Source organism: Molossus molossus, unplaced genomic scaffold, assembly GCF_014108415.1.
Source record: "Molossus molossus isolate mMolMol1 unplaced genomic scaffold, mMolMol1.p scaffold_m16_p_10, whole genome shotgun sequence".
Classification (NCBI taxonomy): domain Eukaryota; kingdom Metazoa; phylum Chordata; class Mammalia; order Chiroptera; family Molossidae; genus Molossus; species Molossus molossus.
Genome location: NW_023425345.1, coordinates 67,138,309 through 67,157,115, shown reverse-complemented (window position 1 = coordinate 67,157,115; position 18,807 = coordinate 67,138,309). Strand labels below are relative to the sequence as shown.

At 37.2% G+C, this 18,807-nt stretch overlaps 1 protein-coding gene across 7 annotated transcripts in view; it reads left to right on the top strand.

The window, feature by feature from the left end:
• The window catches only part of LEMD3 (LEM domain containing 3), a 97,906-nt gene that overhangs the window by 68,055 nt on the left and 11,044 nt on the right, over nucleotides 1–18,807 (top strand). For 2 of the 7 annotated variants that reach the window (XM_036250612.1, XM_036250634.1), the window contains exons 11-12: nucleotides 2,236–2,341; nucleotides 6,214–6,314. In XM_036250612.1, coding sequence (XP_036106505.1) covers nucleotides 2,236–2,341; nucleotides 6,214–6,314 — 207 coding nt within the window. Of the gene's footprint in view, nucleotides 1–2,235; nucleotides 2,342–2,429; nucleotides 2,509–2,713; nucleotides 3,831–6,213; nucleotides 6,315–10,467; nucleotides 10,508–11,726; nucleotides 11,785–18,807 lie in introns of those variants that run through there. The other 5 variants (XM_036250617.1, XM_036250626.1, XM_036250639.1 and 2 more) reach the window with 5 other exon arrangements.

The following is an 18,807-nucleotide window of genomic DNA, read 5'->3' as shown; positions in this document are numbered from 1 at the left end:
TGTCTCTAAAAAATCATTGGAAAAAGATCCTCAGGTGAGTATTAACAACAATAACAACAAAAATCTACTATGGTAAAAATTTCTAATCTTATGGTAAAAATTCTCTACAAAGATGTTACATACCTTCCCTTCTACAACCCTGTTTATCCATGTAATACTTGAAAAACTTTTCTGTCCATTTAATAGTTGAGACACTTTTCTGTCTATATAGTCACAGCAGCACATATATCCAGAGAATAGTCTAAAGTTAATTGCTTTAGAATCCGTAGTATTTCACATAGAAGCTATAATAATCTTTAGCATTTGCTTCCTGCAGGCAACCACATACCTGTTCAATGATATGACTTTGTTCTGTTTGTTTTTTCTAATCCTCACACTGGAAATTGTTTACATATAAAATACCCATAAGTTCCATTTAATAACTCATTCATTTCAAGAAATAGAGCCCTGGCCAAGTGGCTCAGTTGGTTGGAGCATTGTCCCATACACCTAAAGGTTGCAGGTTCAGTTCCTGATCAGGGCACACACTCAGATTGCGGGTTCAATCCTTGATCAAGGCACGTACAGGAGGCAACTGATTGATGTTTCTCTCTCTTCCTTCCTCTCTAAAAATCAGTAAAACCATTTCCTTGGGTGAAGATTAAAAAAAAAAAAAAGAAATAGTTGATATGATGAGATTCCTAAGTGAGAGCAAAATTGGAAATGTGGGGAAAACAGCCTCTGTTTTTCAGAGATAGAAACAATTAGCAAACAAACATTTAGGTCATGTTTGGGAATGACCTTCTCTTGGGGATTTTACCTCATACCTTGATGGTGAGGAAATCAATGCCAATCCAGTATTTTATTACCTGAGGTGAAGGATTACTATTTAAAGTATGGCCACCTTCCTCTCTGTCCCACCATCTCTATCTCACAAGCAAGACCTATATGCATTACTGCAGCAGGATATCTTAAAGCTCTCTTAATAGTGGGGTGACTAGTCCAGCTGGTGTGGCTCAGTGGTTGTGCATCAGACCATGCACCAAGAGGTCATCGGTTCGATTTCCGGTCAGGGCACATGCCCAGGTTGTGGGCCAAATCCCAAATGGGGGGGCATGCAGGAGGCAACCAATCAATGTTTTCTCTCATTGATGTTTCCATCTCTCTCTCCTTCTCCCTTCCTCTCTCTCTAAACAATTAAGAAAAAAAGTTATAAAAAGAAAAAAAAGAGGCAGACTATCTTTAAAAAAATAATAACGAGGCGACTAGTTTTGCAAAATGTTTTGTATTACTTTTGGAGAAGAGAAGCTCAGAATACACTACAGTAGGTCCTTGAATAGCATCCTTTTGTTCAAACAATGAGACATGTAGGAACTTAACTCCATTTGTATCAATTAGCCTCTGGTAAAATTGGTTGTCATATCACTTAAAGTCACAGAATTTTTTTTTTTTTAATTAATTGATTTATTTTTGTTATAGGTGTTTCTCCTTTTTCCCCCATTGACACCCTCCTCCTAATCCCGTCCCCCATCCCCCCTCACAGTGGCCACACCAGTCTGCACTCCCACCAACAATGTACTGGAGTCCCCTTTTCTCCACACCCTCGCCAGCACTTGTTGTTTGATGGTTTGTTGATGGCAGCCATTCTAGCAGGTGTGATAATGTCACAGATTGTATCGACAACATTAAGTGAGGACATACTGAATTTACTAAGAATTTTTCTTAAGTGTAGGAATTTCAAAATGTCGTTAAAAATAAAATAATATTCAACTTTTACCAGTCTACTCCAACTCATTAAAGTACTTGTTAACATATGTAAAAAGAAAAAAGAAATGACTTTAGGTACATAGGATTTTGAACATAAAAATGAGAGCACATTTGTTCTGCTATGGTGAGCTAATCCTTCATTGCCTGTGGGTTCTGTGGGTTCTCACACTGGAAAGTGAGAAAAGAGCTGGGCTTTTGAATGCTTATTATTTTAATCTACCTACTAGTACCAACCATTTATTTACTACTACCTTTAACTGGGTATGCTTTTTTTTTTTTCTTTTTTGGTGCGTGCTCCTAGCGGGAACCGAACCCAGGACTCTATGGTCCACAGGCCAACACTCCAGCTGCTGAGCCAAACCGGCCAGGGAAGCTGTATATGCTTTTTAAACTATCCTCATTTTAGTAGGATATATATGTTTTAAGAGACAAGAGACTTCTCACTGAGTATGAATGTGGTTGTTAATTTTTGTTTTCATTAATTTTTAGGGAAATAGGGGATCAGTGGCATTTGGCAATTCAAGAAGCAATTTTAGAAAAATGCAGTGATAATGATGGCATTGTTCATATTGCAGTAGACAAAAATTCCCGTGAGGTAAAGTAACTTTTACTATTGAATTCTGCGTTTTGAATTTGTGGCTATTAAACTAAGACTATTTTTTCTTTCCTTTTTAACATCACAGGGTTGTGTATATGTTAAATGTCTGTCTCCAGAATATGCTGGAAAAGCTTTTAAGGCATTGCATGGCTCTTGGTTTGATGGTAAGAAATTTGAGTATTATAAACATTTTGAAGAGATAAATGATGGCTTAGTATTTAAACTATACCAGATTTTTAATTAAAGAATTTTAAGTTAGCATTTTAGAGTAATAAGTTTAAATTATTTTGTGTGTTTTTACCACATCATTTCTATAAATGATTAAGCACGTTTTTACAGATCTAAAATATTATTTTTATCTTACAACAGGGAAATTGGTTACAGTAAAATATTTACGACTAGATAGATATCACCATCGCTTTCCCCATGCTCTTACTTGCAACACTCCCTTGAAGCCATCAAATAAACATATGAACTCTATGTCTCATCTTCGTCTGCGGACTGGCCTAGCCAATTCTCAAGGAGGTTCCTGAAAAGACTTTCTTCCACTCCTAGGACTGTTATTTACAATAGGAAAATTCCTGTTTGGCTTCCTGTCTTCCTTTTAAAATGCTTTTTGTATGTAATATTTTTATTGAATACAGCTCTGTTTGAACGTTCCAGAAATCTTAAGGTTCCAAAGGGACTTAGCAGTGAAGCAGCAATGCTGAGTAGATAAAAATTGTTTCATTCAGTTTTTTGGAGCTCATTTAAGCCAATGCATTTAAAGTTTTGCATGAGGAACATTGCTTTATTACATATTTTCGGATGTGGTGGTGGTATTTTTGCACCAAGAAGTGTTTTGATAACCACACAAAAGCATGGTGAAGAGGCTTCTTGTATTTCCATAATATCCTGTGAACTAATGTTGTGAATTCTTGTATACAGTAACCTGCATAGTTCCTTACAGGCTAATGTGGTAAAACTGTTAATTTCTTAATTTAACTTTAGGTTTCTATTGCTTATAAGAGATTCATTTACTACAGCTGGAATATGGGAAAACTAATTTGGGTCTAGTGGTTACATATAAATATAAGTGGATGTATATGTACTTAAACTGGCTTTTGTATATATGTATAAATGCTGGTGGTGGCGAAAGTAGTCTCGTTTTGTGAGGATGTCTGCATTAAAGCAGTAAAATAAGCTTCCTATTTTATTCATAAAGTGTATATATATGTGTGTATGTGTATATATGTGTGTATGTGTATATATATATATATGTATGTGTGTATTGTATATATACACACACATATATGCATATGGCTGTACTATCACATAGATCAAACAGCCAAACACCTTGGAAGTATTAGATACAAGTTTCAAATATCTTTTATAGGTTTTATATAAAAATGTCTTGAGTATGATTTTGTGTGAAAGTTTCGATACCAGTTGTAATGGATTCAAATTTATGTGAGCAATAAATAAGCAATTGGCAGATGTTGGAAAAGTATTTTGTGAAAAGCTGTATTTATTATAAATACTAGGGCTATGATATAGTACCATTGGGATTAAGTCATTTTCCCAATCTATTTATAATTTAATGTTAGCTCCCCTGTTTTATGTCAAGTTTAAAACAGGGAACATTGGTTCAGCAAAATGTGTATCTGAAAAATTATATTTACAGTTTTGGGTCATGAAAAGTTTGCAATATAGTAAATGCACGAGTGACCGTTGCTTTGTGCCTCGATATTTACTTTGTTTCAATAAAATTACTTTATTACTATTTTTTATTTCAGATTAAAATAGTTGTGGAGCAAATTTTACTTGTAACAACTGACTTTTTCTTTTTTTTAAATAACCTGTTGATATATCATTGTCAGTCCAAATGAATATGTGAAACAGCTAAAATTGTACCAATTTTTATTTTGTTTAAAGCTCAGTTTCCTTTGGTTTTATTGTATATGTGTTGGGTTTGCAGCATGAACTTGCACAGATAATGCACGTTTTCTGGTTAAATAAACATGATGCACACTGTTCTGTAACAGGAAACCCTATTGTGCCTTACCTATGTGCTTTTGTGGGCACCATGTTTATGAAGAATAAAAAATGATTGTTATCTGAAGAGAATAAATTTTAAATTCTCAGTTTATGTCTCAGATGCTAAAGTGTGAAAATATAAATATATATAATATATAAAATAGCCGTTTTATGTGCATCATAGTGATTTATCTGAGCTTAGTGACCCCATCTTGTGACCTGTTGCAAGAGTGAATGTAAAATATAGTTGTGGCATTTTAAAAGGTCGCCTTTTGATGCAGATGCATCTTTATCTTGCTTCTAAAATATATTTCATGTAAACATTGTACATTTATTATTGTAATATATACTATTCAGCTTATTTTACCTGAAACTGTTAAGCCGACCAAGATCCCTCCCTGCAAGACAGATGGGAATGTGTATAATAACTAGATATTTGAGAAGTTCTGAAGTTTGATGTAATCTGTTACTTGTCCTGTTACAAAAAGGAAAAAATTAAAAATTTATTAGGTTTTTTTAATGCGTGTTGGCTTTTAAAAAACTTTTTAAGTGCCCTGTGTCTTTATTTTTTTTACCGGTGAAAATAGGTGCTTTTATTTTAAATCTTTTTGGGGGATCTGTTAATATATGTGTTCATAAAGATCAATAGACCCTAAAGTTAATTTTAACCATCCATTCCTTCGCATTTTCTTTTTCTTTATGAAAAATGTCTTTTTCTAACTCTCAAGTGTTTGGATCAAAGTGGGCCAAGAATATAAATCAGCTGCATCACTAAAGCACAGTTTAGTTTAGCTAGACTTTTTTTAAAGCAAGACTTTCTCCAAAAAAGAAGCCATTCTTTTACACATTCTGGTTCAAACTGCTCATCTCATCATAAACAAATAGTTTTTGGGCTTTGAGTAGCAATGGTTTAGATTTTTTTTTTTTTTAATGTTTTTTTTTTTATTTTTTATCCTCACCCGAGGACATTTTTCCATTTTTTGTTCAGGTGGAGTGGGAGGGAGAGAGAGGAACAGAGAGAGAGAGAGAGAAACATCGACGTGAAAGGAACACATCGAGTGGTTGCCACCCGCACAACCGACCAGGGCCGGGGACAAACTGCAACTGAGGTACGCGCCCTTAGCGGGAACCGAACCCGGGTCTCTCAGGACCGCAGGCCGACGCTCTAACTGCTGAGCCAAACCGGCCAGGGCTGGTTTAGATTTTTTGATTGTTTAATCAATCAAGATTGCTAGATGTAGCACGGTTATATGCTAGGGATGCAAAGATGAAAAGACACACCCACTTCTCAAGATGGTTCCAGTCTAGAGGAAGAACATTGGGCAGATAACTTAAAAGATAGTGTGGAAAATATTGTGAGAGAAAAGAGCAGAAATTCTGGGAGAACAAAGAGGCACCTATGATCTTAATGGAGAAGACATAGCTAAGGATGAGGTCATAGCTGAGCCATATTTTAATTAGTTTAACATTAAACTCTTCTTAATTTGTATGATACAATGTTAAGTCTTCTTTTCCTTGAACTCTCAGGGGAGCTTCTAGTCTTGTGATGAGCTCATAAAAATTAATGTATGGAACCCGAGTTATTACACAATCCATTTTCATACTCATTGGTCTATAGATTCCTGAATATCTTGTGAATACTGAAGCCCGATATTGGACTTTTGTTGTATTTTCTTTATATGGTATTCACTGCTTGGATGGCAGGTTGTGATTTCCAGGCGAACAACATTTGATGTATCCTGTGGCAAGAACACTTCCTTTAATAAGACTGACCTTGTAGTCTCACTGCCTGCTCCTAGTGACATCACTTTACTGTAGGCCACCTACATGGCTTCTTCGCCCTTTTTCCCTAGACTTATCTCAGCAAGTCACTTCTTCCAGATGACTCAACAGAGGATGCTAAGTCAAGCAGAATTTTGGCAGCCACTCTTTTGGAAAGGATGCTCAAGAACAGGTACTTACGAACTGAAAATAGCTAGAAACCAGAGGTTGTGGTTCAAAGAAACAGTGACCAGGATGCTTGTTTTTTTTTTGTATGTTTGTTTTGGTCCAGTATGCACAATTACTACCTTTAAGCCCCATTGGAGATAGTTTATGACTAGAAGTGCAAACTGATGGTAAGATTTCTACGCCTAAGAACCTCTACTAGGGGACAGACTCATTGTGTTGATTCTTAGATTTTAAAACCAGTAGGATCTGTGTACTTAGATTTACTTTTTCTTTCATAAGTGGACATTGGGCACCTGCACATGCCCCTGGAATTGCAAAGGCGGCTATCTAGGCATAGAGAACACATGAAAAAAGATAGATTGATGAGAAGCAACCAGTGCATTTATAAACTACAAGCAGTTTTTATGATTGAATTACTGAGTACAAGACAATGAAATAGGGAAGGTAGGCAATGATCAGATCAACTTGTACAGTTGGTCACCTTGTTTACAGCCCATCTCAATTCAAATGCTACATTTTCATTGAAAATACTTGATCTGTATTTAGATTTCATAAAACCTATAGATGGGAAAAAGATTCTCATCCCCTCCAAGTTCTTCTAAACATACTTAAAGGTTTTTCTATAACTGAATCAGTTACCAGTTTTTAAATTTACATTAATTCAAATGAAATTAAATTAAAACTTCAGTAGTTCATGAGTAGTACTGGCCACATTTTTTTTTTTAATCCTCACCCAAGGACAGAGTGGGAGAGAGAGAGAGGAAGAGAGAGAGAGAAACATCAATGTAAAAGGGACACATCGAGTGGCTGCGACCTGCACAACCAACCAGGGCCGGGGACAAACTGCAACCGAGGTACGTGCCCTTAGTGGGAACTGAACCCGGGTCTCTCCAGACCGCAGGCCAACGCTCTAACCGCTGAGCCAAACCGGCCAGGACAGTACTAGCCACATTTTTAAATGCCCAAGAGCCACATGTAGCCAGTGGCTACCATGTTGACAGCGAAGGTCTAGGCCAATCTGTACCTTTCTAGCTAAATTCAAGTCCTCTCAAAGCCACAGAGCTCCAGCTAAACTGCACGGCTTGCCTTTTCCATGCGTATCTAACTTTTGCTTGATTCTACCTTTACTGGCATTGTTCGTATTGGGGTTTGTTTATTTATTCGCCTGAAACATCTTGCATTTTCTGTTTCTATGTACCCAAATCTATACATATGCCTCCTCCAGGAAGAGTTGTGATTGCCCCTGGCTGAAAGTAATTCCTACTATGTGCATTCCTGAAATATTTGATTTTCACTTCTCTTATTTTAGCAATTTCTTGCTGTATTATATAGTGTTCCCAATCTTCTCTAGTTTTGCTTCTGTTATCACTTCTCTAGAAATTACCAAAAAACTTACTTTGCAAATTCAAGAGTCATTTCTATGTCCACATCTTTTTTGAACTCTCAGTATCACCTGCTACAGCTTATCATTACTTTTTTACTTAAAATTTTTTTATTATGAAGTAATTCATACATATAAAAAAAAATATATATATATATATATATATATATCCCTAGCCAGTTTGGATCAGCAGTTAGAGCATTGGCTCATGGACCAAAGGGTCATGGGTTTGATTCTCTTCAAGGACACATACCTCAGTTGCAAGTTCTATCCCTGGCCCTGGTCGGGGTCATGTGTGATTCAACCAATTGATGTGTCTCTCACATCAATGTTTCTCTCCCTCTACCTCCCTTCTTCCCTCCCTCCCACTGTCTCTAAAAATTAGTGGAAATATATCCTTGGGTGAGGATTAACAACAAGAAGAATATAAAGCATATACTTTACTTACATTTTGAAGTATACCATCATTTAAGATGTACATTAACTTTGCAGCACCTCTGTGTTTTCGCCTGATGCTTCTCTCTCCTTCCCAACTCCCAGATGAGCACCATCCTGAAATATGTTAATAATTCTTTCTTTTTCATTAGTTTTATCACATAGTATTTCTAAATACTACATCATTTAATTGTTCCTGATTTTGACTTTCAATGAACAGAATCAAATTGTATACTTCAGTGACTTTTTTTGCTGTTTTTAAGATTCATCTGTATGAATGCATTTATTGTTATGGCTATATAATATTCTATTATAAAACATACCACAATTCAGCCCTGGCCAGTTTGGCTCAGCGGTTAGAGCGTCGGCCTGCAGTCTAGAGAGACCCGGGTTCGGTTCCCGCTAGGGGCATGTACTTCGGTTGCAGTTTGTCCCCGGCCCTGGTTGATCGTGCAGGTGGCAGCCACTCGATGTGTCCCTTTCACATCGATGTTTCTCTCTCTCTCTCTCTCTCTCTCTCTCTCTCTCTCTCTCTCTCTCTCTCTCTCTCTCTTCCTCTCTCTCCCTCCCACTCTATCTGTACAAAAAATGGAAAAATGTCCTCGGGTGAGGATTAAAAAAATAAATAAATAAAACATACCACAATTCATGCAACTATCTTTGGACATTTAGATTGTTTTCAGTTTTTTACTATTATTAATAAGGTACCTATGAACATTTCTTCTTGAACATGTTTCCTGGTGTACATATTTAAGTTTCTCTAGGTCAGTGATACTCAGAAAGTATGGTTCTCAAATCTGCATCAGCATCACCTGTGAAGTTGTTAATTCAAGGAAATTATTGGGCCCCATCCCGGATTTACTGAATCAGAAACTTTGGAGTTGGGGCCTACTAATCCGTGTTTTAACACATTGTCCCAGTGATCCTTATGCACATGCGAGTTTGAGAACCACTGGCTTAAACTTAACCTTTGTGCGAAAATTTGTGTCTCCTGAATTCAATGTTTGGCTTTCATGTTCTTAAAATATTTTTAAAACTGTATGAACCAGGCTTACTGTTCCTAAACTATAATTCCCTCCCTCTTACTCTTTCACATTTTTTATTTTTGATCTTTTTTGTTTGATAAGTTTTGACTGACTACCTCATGTGACTAAATTTACATGCAGGCAGCTAAATATCTCTGAATTAATTTTTTACACACCACAATCCAATTTTTTAGTCTCTTCTACCAGCTCCTCCCGCTTTGCTCAGTCTCATTTTTTTCCTTTATTGTTGAGAGTATTACAGATGGTCCCTCCCCCCCACCCCATTGCCTCCTTCTACCAGGCTCCCGCCCCACCCCAGGCGTTCACCGCATTATTGTCTCTGTGTCTATGGGCAATTCATATAGGCATATAAATTCTTTGGTTAATCTCTTTCTGCCATCCCCTCCACCCCCCTTCCCTCTGAGATTTGTCTCTGAGATTTGTCACTGTTCTATGCCTCTGGATCTATTTTGTTTGTTAGTTTATTTTGTTTATTAGATTCCACATATAAACAAGATCATATAATATTTGTCTTTATCTGTCTGGCTTATTTCGCTTAGCATAATAATCTCTAGGTCCCTCCATGTTGTCTCAAAGGGTAAGAGGTCCTTCTTTTTTATATCTGCATAGTATTCCATTGTGCAAATGTAGCACAGCTTTTTATCCACTCATCTGATGGGCACTTGGGCTATTTCCAGATCTTAGTTATTGTAAAAGGACTGTTATGAACATAGAAGTGCATATAGTCTTTCTGATTGATGCTTTGGGATTCATAGGATATATTCCTAGAAGTGGAATCACTGGGTTAAACGGCAGTTCCATTTTTAATTTTTTGAGGAAACTCCACACTGTTTTCCATAATGGCTGCACCAGTCTGCATTCCCACCAGCAGTGTACTAAAGTTCCTTTTTCTCCACATCCTCACTAGCACTTGTTGTTTGTTGATTTATTGATGGTAGCCATTCTGGCATGTGTGAGGTAATACCTCATTGTAATTTTAATTTGCATCTCTAATGATTAGTGACAATGAGCATTTTTCATGTCTCTTGGCCATCTGTATGTCCTCCTTGGGGAAGTGTCTACTTAGGTCCTTTCCCATTTTTAAATTGGATTGTTTGTCTTCATTTTGTTGAATTGTATGAATTCTTTATATATTTGGGAGATTAACCCCTTATCAGATGTATCATTGGCAAATATATTCTCCTATACAGTGGGTTCCCTTTTCATTTTGAAGATGGTTTCTTTTCCTGTGAAGACACTTTTTAGTTTGAGGTAGTACCATTTGTTTATTTTTTCCTTTGTTTTTCTTGCCCTAGGAGATGTATTGGTGAAAATTCTGCTACCTGAAATGTCTTAAGATTTTGCTGCTTACATTTTCTTCTAGGATTTTTATGGTTTCACAACTTACATTTAGGTATTTTATCTATTTTTGGTTTATTCTTGTGTATGGTATAAATTGGTGGTCTAGTTTCTTTTTCTTTTTCTTTCTTTTTTTTTTTTTTTGCATGTACCTGTCCCATTTTTCCAACACCATTTATTGAAGAGACTGTCTTTACTCCATTGTATGTTCTTGCCTCCTTTATCAAATATTAATTGAGCATAATGTCTTGGGCCAATTTCTGGATTCTCTGTTTTGTTCCATTGATCTATATACTGGTTCTTGTGCCAGTACCAGGCTGTTTTGAGTACAGTGGCTTTGTATTATAACCTGATATTCGGTATTGTGATTCCTCCAACTTTGTTTTTCTTTCTCAAGATTGCTGTGACTATCTGGGGTCTTTTTTGGTTTCATTTAAATTTTGGGGGTATTCTAGATCTGTGAAGTATGCTGTTGGTTTTAATAGGGACTGAATTGAATCTATAGATTGCTTTGGATAGTATGGACATTTTAATGATGTTAATTCTTCCAATCCGTGAACATGGCATATACTTCCACTTGTTTGTATCTTTAAGGTAAACCAAATCTTCACTGTCTAGTGCTACATGGGTTCACTTTCCCTTCTGTTTTTCTGAGTTGGGGATCCCTGCGTGGGTCTTAGACTCCATACTCCCAGGGGCGGGGGTGGGGGCTCCGCCGCCACAATGTCTTTCTGGCTTCCCAGCTGCACACCTGCGCAAGTTGACTCACCCTCTCCGCGCTACCTCCTGTTTTTTCTCTGTGTACCCTGTACACAGTATTTTAGATCAGCTTTACTTCAACTGGTTCTTCATGCCATTTACCCTGCATTTTAGCCACAAATCCTTCTGGTGTTAGGAGCAAGCATTCAGAGGTTCTGCCTGCTCTGCACCCATGATGGATCTCCTGTTCAGTCTCTTAATACTGGAGTGCCCTGGACATTAGTCTGAGCTCCTGTGCTTTTCTCTATCTGGATGTTTTCTCTAGATGATCTTACCCAGGAATGACGCTGAAATATTTGTCTCCAGCCTTGAGTCCTCTGTTAGGTTCATAACTTATGTATATTCAGCTTGTTGTTTATATCTTCATTTGGATGACTAAAGAGTCTTCAAAATTTGCATACCAAAACAAAACTCCTTGCCTCCAAACTCATTCTTCCTCTAATCTTTCCTTTCGCAGCAAACTACACCCCATATGTCAATTGCTTAAGCTGAAAACCTAGAAGTTATTTCCCTCTTCAGTTCCTACATTCAATTAGTAAGTCCTTTCAGCTCTTTTATTTCTATCTACCTGCCTAAACTACCCAGCAACTGACCAACCTACCTACCTACCTATCTACCTCTGTCTCCAATCTATCCTTCACTTGACACCATCATGTCTTGCCTGGATTGCAATAGAAATCTCCTGTGCTGCTGGTCTTGTTCCTTGCCCAGCTGCAATTGATTTTCCATTCAGGAATCAAATTTGTCTTCAAGAACATGTATCAGAATATGTCACTCCCTAATTCAAAATCCTCCAACAATTCCCATTACATTTAGAACAAAGTCCAAATTTTTTGTCTTGGCCTTCAAGGCCCTCTTTCAACTGGCTGATGCCCATCTCTAAATATTTCTTCCATCATGTCTCTTTCACTTAAATTTCTCTACCCATTCTGGTTTATTTTCTATTTCTCTATATACTTCTCACCATAAGACTTTCATACTTTCCCTCGCTGGGAATACTGTACCCTTGCGTTTAGACCTTTACATTTGATGAAGTCCAATTTATTACTATTTTTTGTTGCTTATGTTCTTATTGTCTAAGGAACCATTGCCTAATCCAAGGTCATGATTTACTTCTATGTTTTCTTCAAGAATGTTACTATTTTTGTTGTTGTATTTGGGTTGTTGATCCATGTCAAGTTGATTTACATATATTGTGTGAAATAGGGGTCTAGCCGTATTGTATATGTGTGGATATCCATTTGGGGTGTTCCAGCACCATTTGTTGTAAAGACTCTTCCCCTACCGCAAGAAACCCCCCTCCCTTGAATTGTCTTGTCATCTTTGCTAAAAATCAATTGACAGTAAAAGTGAGGGTTTCTTTCTGGACTCTCAGTTCTATTCCATTTATCTACCTATATATCCATCCATCTATCCATCTTTATGCTAATACCATAGTGTCTTGATATCTATAGCTTTGTAGCAAGATTTGAAATCAGGAAGTGTTTTTCAACTTTTTTTCTCAATTTTTTTTTTTTCTATTCTGGATCTCTTGAATTTCCTATGAAATTTTATTTTATTTTTTTTATTCTCACCTGAGGACATTTTTGCATTTATCTTCAGATAGAGCGGGAGGGAGAGAGGGAAGAAGAGAGAGAGAGAGAAACATCGATGTGAGAGAGACACATCGACTGGTTGCCACCTGCACAACCCCAACCAGGGCCAGGGACAAACCGCAACCCAGGTACCTGCCCTCAGCAGGAACCCAACCCGGGACTCTCTGGTCTGCAGGCCGATGCTCTAACTGCTGAGCCAAACCAGCCAGGGCCTTTTTTTTTTTCCTCTTAATTTTTACTTTATGAATTCCAGAGAGGGAGGAAGGGAGAGAGAGAGAGACACATGCGCCCCAACTGGGGGTCAAACCTGCAACATTTTGGTGTATTGGACAATGCTCCAAGCAACTGAGCCACACCAGCCAACGCAAACTATGAAAGTTTAGAGTCCACTTCAGTTACTGCAAAGGAGGCAGGTGGAATTTGATGGGGGTTGTATTTATCTGTACATCAATATGCAACATGAGGAGTATTGCCCTACTGACAATATTAAGTGTTCTGATATATGAAAATATGATATCTTTCCATTTATTTAACATCATCCTTAATTTCTTTCAACAATGTTTGGTAGTTTTCAGAGTATAAAAGTTCTGTACTTCATTTGTTAAGTTTATCCCTAGGTATGTTATTCTTTATTATGCTATTATAAATGGAATTTTAAAATTTATTTTTAGAATTCTTATTGCAAGTGAGCAAATTGTGCAGTATGGGATTCTGCCTCTGTTAACTTGTTTGTTAGTTTTAATAGGTTTTAGTGATTTTCTTAGACATTTCTATACATAAGATTATGTCATCTGCGTATAGTGATAGTTTTGCTTATGCCCAAATTTTGTTTTCTTCCCAATTGCCTGGCTAGAACCTCCAGTACAATGTTGAATAGAAGTGGCAAGAGAGGATATATTTGTCATGTTCCTGATCTTAGAGGGAAAGCATTGAGTCTTTTACCGTTAAGTATGATGTTAGCTGTGGGTATGTCACAACATTTTGTATTCTTCATTTTCATTAATCTCAAAGTATTTTCTTGTTTTCCTTTATCAGGTTGAGGAAGTTCCCTTCTATTTCTCATTTGTTGTTTTTATCATGAAGGATTGTGTCAAATGCTTTTTCTTGTCTTTTTTTTTATTAATTAATTTATTTATTTTTGTTACAGATGTTTCTCCTTTTTCCTCCACTGATTCCCCCCTCCCTCTCCCTCCCCGCCCTCTCCCCAGCTTTGTTGTCCATGTCCACAGTTCATGCATACATGCATATAAGTTCTGTGGTTTATCTCTCCCCCACCACCCCCTCTTCTGGAGATTGTCAGTCTGTACCCCACTTCCACATATCTGGGACTACCCCATTCCTCAGACTGTTATGTTCATTATATTCCACAAATAAGTGAGATCATATGATACTTGTGTTTCTCTGCTTGGCTTGTTTCACTTAGGATAATACTTTCCAGGTCCCTCCATGTAGTCTCAAAGGATAAGAGATCTTTCTTACAGCTGCACAGTACTCCATTGTGTATATGTACCACTGCTTTTTTATCCATTCGTCTACTGATGGACACTTGGGCTGTTTCCAGATCTTAGCTATTGTAAATAGTGCTGCTACAGACATGGGGGTACATATATTCTTTCTGATTGGTGTTTCAGGCTTCTTAGGGTATATTCCTAGAAGTGGGATCACTGGGTCAAATGGAAGTTCAATTTTTAATTTTTTGAGGTAACACCATATTGTTTTCCATAGTGGCCGCACCAGTCTGCATTCCAACCAGCAGTGTACTAGAGTCCCCTTTTCTCCACACCCTCGCCAACACTTGTTGTTTGATGATTTGTTGATGGCAGCCATTCAGACAGATGTGAGGTGATACCTCATTGTTGTTTTAATTGGCATCTCTCTGATGATTAGTGATGTTGAACATTTCTTCATATGTCTCTTAGCCATTTGTATGTGCTGTTTGGAGAGGTGTCTATTTAGTTCCTCTGCCCATTTTTTAATTGGGTTCTTTGTCTTCCTTTTGTTGAGTTGTATGAGCACTCTATATATGTTGGAAATTAACCCCTTATCTGATATATCATTGGCAATTATGCTCTCCCATACAGTGGGTAGCCTTTCCATTTTGATGATTGTATTTTTTGCTGTGCAGAAGCTTTTGAGTTTGATGTAGTCCCATGTGTTCATTTTCTCCTTTGTTTCTGTTGTCTTAGGTGATGTATCAGTGAAAATTCTGCTGCGTATGATGTCTGAAATTTTGTTGCCTACAGTTTCTTCTAGGATTTTTATGGATTCATGAGTCACATTTAAGTCTTATCCAGTTTGAGTTTATTCTTGTGTATGGTGTAAGTTGATGGTCTAGTTTCATTTTTTTGCATGTAGGTGTCCAATTTTCCCAACACCATTTATTAAAGAGGCTGTCTTTACTCCACTGTATGCTCTTGCCACCTTTGTCAAATATTAATTGAGCATATTGGCTTGGGTCCATTTCTGGGTTCTCTGTTCTGTTCCACTGGTCTATATGCCTGTTCTTGTGCCAGTACCAGGCTGTTTTGATTATAGTGGCTTTGTAGTATAACCCGAAATCTGGTAATGTGATCCCTCCAACTTTGTTCTTCTTTTTCAAGATTGCTGTGGCTATTCGAGGTCTTTTTTGGTTCCATATGAACTTTTGAAATATTTGTTCTAGTTCTGTGAAGTATGCCATTGGTATTTTGATGGGGATTGCATTGAATCTATAGATTGCTTTGGGTAATATGGACATTTTAATGTTGTTAATTCTTTCAATCCATAAGCAAGGTATGTGCTTCCACTTTTTTATATCTTCCTCTATTTCTTTTTTCAATGACCTGCAGTCTTCTGCGAATAGGTCCTTTATTTCTTTGGTTAAGTTTATTCCTAGGTGTCTTAATTTTTTTGCCATGATGGTAAACGGGATTGTTTTTTTAGTTTCTCTTTCTGTGAGTTCATCATTGGTGTATAAGAATGCCATCGATTTCTTGATTTTGTATCCTGCTACCCAAATGCTTTTTCTGTGTCTCTTTAGATGATCATGTGATTCCCCTGCCTTTGTTCTGTTGATAATGGGAATTGATTTTCTTTTTTTTTTATTTGATTTTTAGAGAGAGGAAGGGAGAAGGAGAGAGAGATAGAAACATCAATGAGAGAAAACATTGACTGGCCGCCTTCTGCATGCCCCCCACTGGGGATTGGGCTCACAACCTGGGCACGTGCCCTGACCAGGCATCAAACTGGCGACCGCTTGGTGCATGGGCTGACGCTCAACCACTGAGCCATACCAGCCATGTGAGAATTGATCTTCAAATGAATGCTAAAGCAACCTTGCATTCCTGGGATAAATCCCACGTCATAATTATAGTATATAAGCTTTTTTATATGTTGCTGAACTTGGTTCACTGGTATTTTGTTGAGGATTTTGGTATCCATGTTCACAAGATATATTTGGAGTGTAGATTTTTTGTGTGTGTGAGATCTTTGGTTTTGGCATCACAGTAATACTGTTCTCCAAGTGAGTTTGGAAGTGATCCTTCCCATTTTTTGGAAGAGTTAGTGAAGAACTGATACTATTTTTTAAATATTTGGTAGAATTCACCATTGATATCATCAGGCCTGGGCCTTGTAGATAGTTTTTTTGATTGCTAAATCAACCTTTTCACTTATTATAGGTTTATTCAGATTTTCTATTTCTTCTTGAGTCAGTTTCAGTAGTTTGTGTTTTAGGAATTTTTACATTTCATCTGTTATTAAATTTGTTGGTATATAGATATTTAGAGTATTCCCTTATAATCTTTATTTCTGTAATGTTAATAGTAATGTCCCCTCTTTTATAACTGATTTTTAAAAATACGTTTTTATTGATTTTTTTTTTTTTTTTTTATCCTCACCCGAGGACATTTTTCCGTTTTTTTTTTTACTCAGATAGAGCGGGAAGGAGAGAGAGGAAGAGAGAGAAACAACGATGTGAAAGGGACACATCAAGTGGCCACCACCCACACGACCCAACCAGGGCCGGGGACAAACTGCAGCCAAGGTACATGCCCTTAGCGGGAACCGAACCCGGGTCTCTGTGGACCGCAGGCTGACGCTCTAACCGCTGAGCCAAACCAGCCAGGACCTTACTGATTTCTTTTAGAGGGAGAGTCAGAGGGAGAGAGAAACATCGACGTGAGAGGGAAACATCGATCAGCTGCTTCCTGCATGCCCCCCATTGGGGATCAATCCCACAATTTGGGCATGTGGCCTGACCGGGAATCGAACCAGGACCCCTCAGTCTATGGGACAAGGCTCAATCCACTGAACCACACTAGCTGGATGCATAACTGATTTTAATGATTTGAATCTTCTTTGTTTTTTTCTTGGTCAGTCTAGCTACAAGTTTGCCAATTTTGTTGATGTTTTCAAAGAATCAACCTTTGGCTTTGTTGATGTTATCTATGGTTTTTCTATTCTCCATGTCATTAATTTACACATCAATGTATTATGACCTTCCTTATACTTGCTTTGGGTTCATTTTGCTCTTATTTTTCCAGTGTCTTCAAAGTTTAGGTTATTGATTTGACATCTTTTTCAATATGTCATTTATAGCTATAAATTTCTTTCTTAAAAACTGTGTTAGCTGTATCCCATAAGTTTTTATATATTGTGTCTTCATTTTTATTCATCTCAAAGTATTCTAATATCAGCCCTGGCCGGTTTGGCTCAGCGGTTAGAGCATCAGCCTGTGGTTCCGAGTGACCCAGGTTCGGTTCCTGCTAAGGGCATGTGCCTCGGTTGCAGTTTGTCCCCGGCCCTGGTTTGGTCGTGTGGGTGGCAGCCACTCGATGTGTCCCTTTCACATTGATGTTTCTCTTTCTCTTCCTCTCTTTCCCTCCCACTCTATCTGAACAAAAAGGAAAAATGTCCTCGGGTGAGGATTAAAAAAAAAAATAGGGTATTCTAATATACTTTTTGGATTATTTTTTACCCATAGGTTTATTTAGAAGTTTGTTGTTTTAGTTCCATATGTTTGTGAGTTTCCCATATTTCTTTTTTCAGTTATCAATTTCTAATTTCATCCCAGTATGTAGTTGGATAACATACTTTGATTTCAATCCTTTTAAACTTTTTTAAGCTTATTTTATGGCCTAACACATGGTCTCTCATGAAGAATGTTCCACGTGAACTGAGAAGAATATATACTCTCCTAGTAAACACTCTAGGTCACCGGGGATCAGCAGATGCTCTTTAGACCACCAATGGCTTCCACACTTGAGAATATCTTCAGTTTTCTGCTTTTGTTTTGTTTTTGGCCTCTAAGAATCTCCCTTACTTTATTGCCATATCAGTAACTCACTTTTAAAAATGTTTTTCATGTTTAATTCAGTATAAAGGATATCTTACGATGGGAAATTTATCCAGCATGTCTGGTTGTATCACATTGCAGGAAATAAGTAAGTTCTCTTACACGACCCCTTATTGACCTCATCCGCAAAAATTAATACTTGTGCGCTTTAAAGAAAAACATCCCACTCTTACAGTTGGTGCCTGTGTGTTTAATAGGGATATTCTGTTTGAGATGGTGATTTAACAGATAAGTACACTGATATCACCTTTGAATGAAAACAAGACCATGTGAGGAAACTACCCTTAAAGAGATCAAGGAAAACAAACAAATGGGATATAACACCATTTTTCTTTGATAGGCTGAATATAGAAAATAGATGGCCTAAATTAGTACAGAGGTTTATTGCCATGCCAATAATGCTTCCAGTAGATTTAAATTAATTTTTAGGAATTTATAAATGAATTTCTAGGTTATCAGCTGGAAGGATAAACAGGAAAGATTGTAAAATTTTAAAAGTAAAACATGTTTACAAGGGAGAGTAGCCCATCAGATAATAAAGCAAATTAAATCTGTGTTAGTACTGTTATATAGGCAGACAATAAATGCCTTGAAACAGACAATTTGTC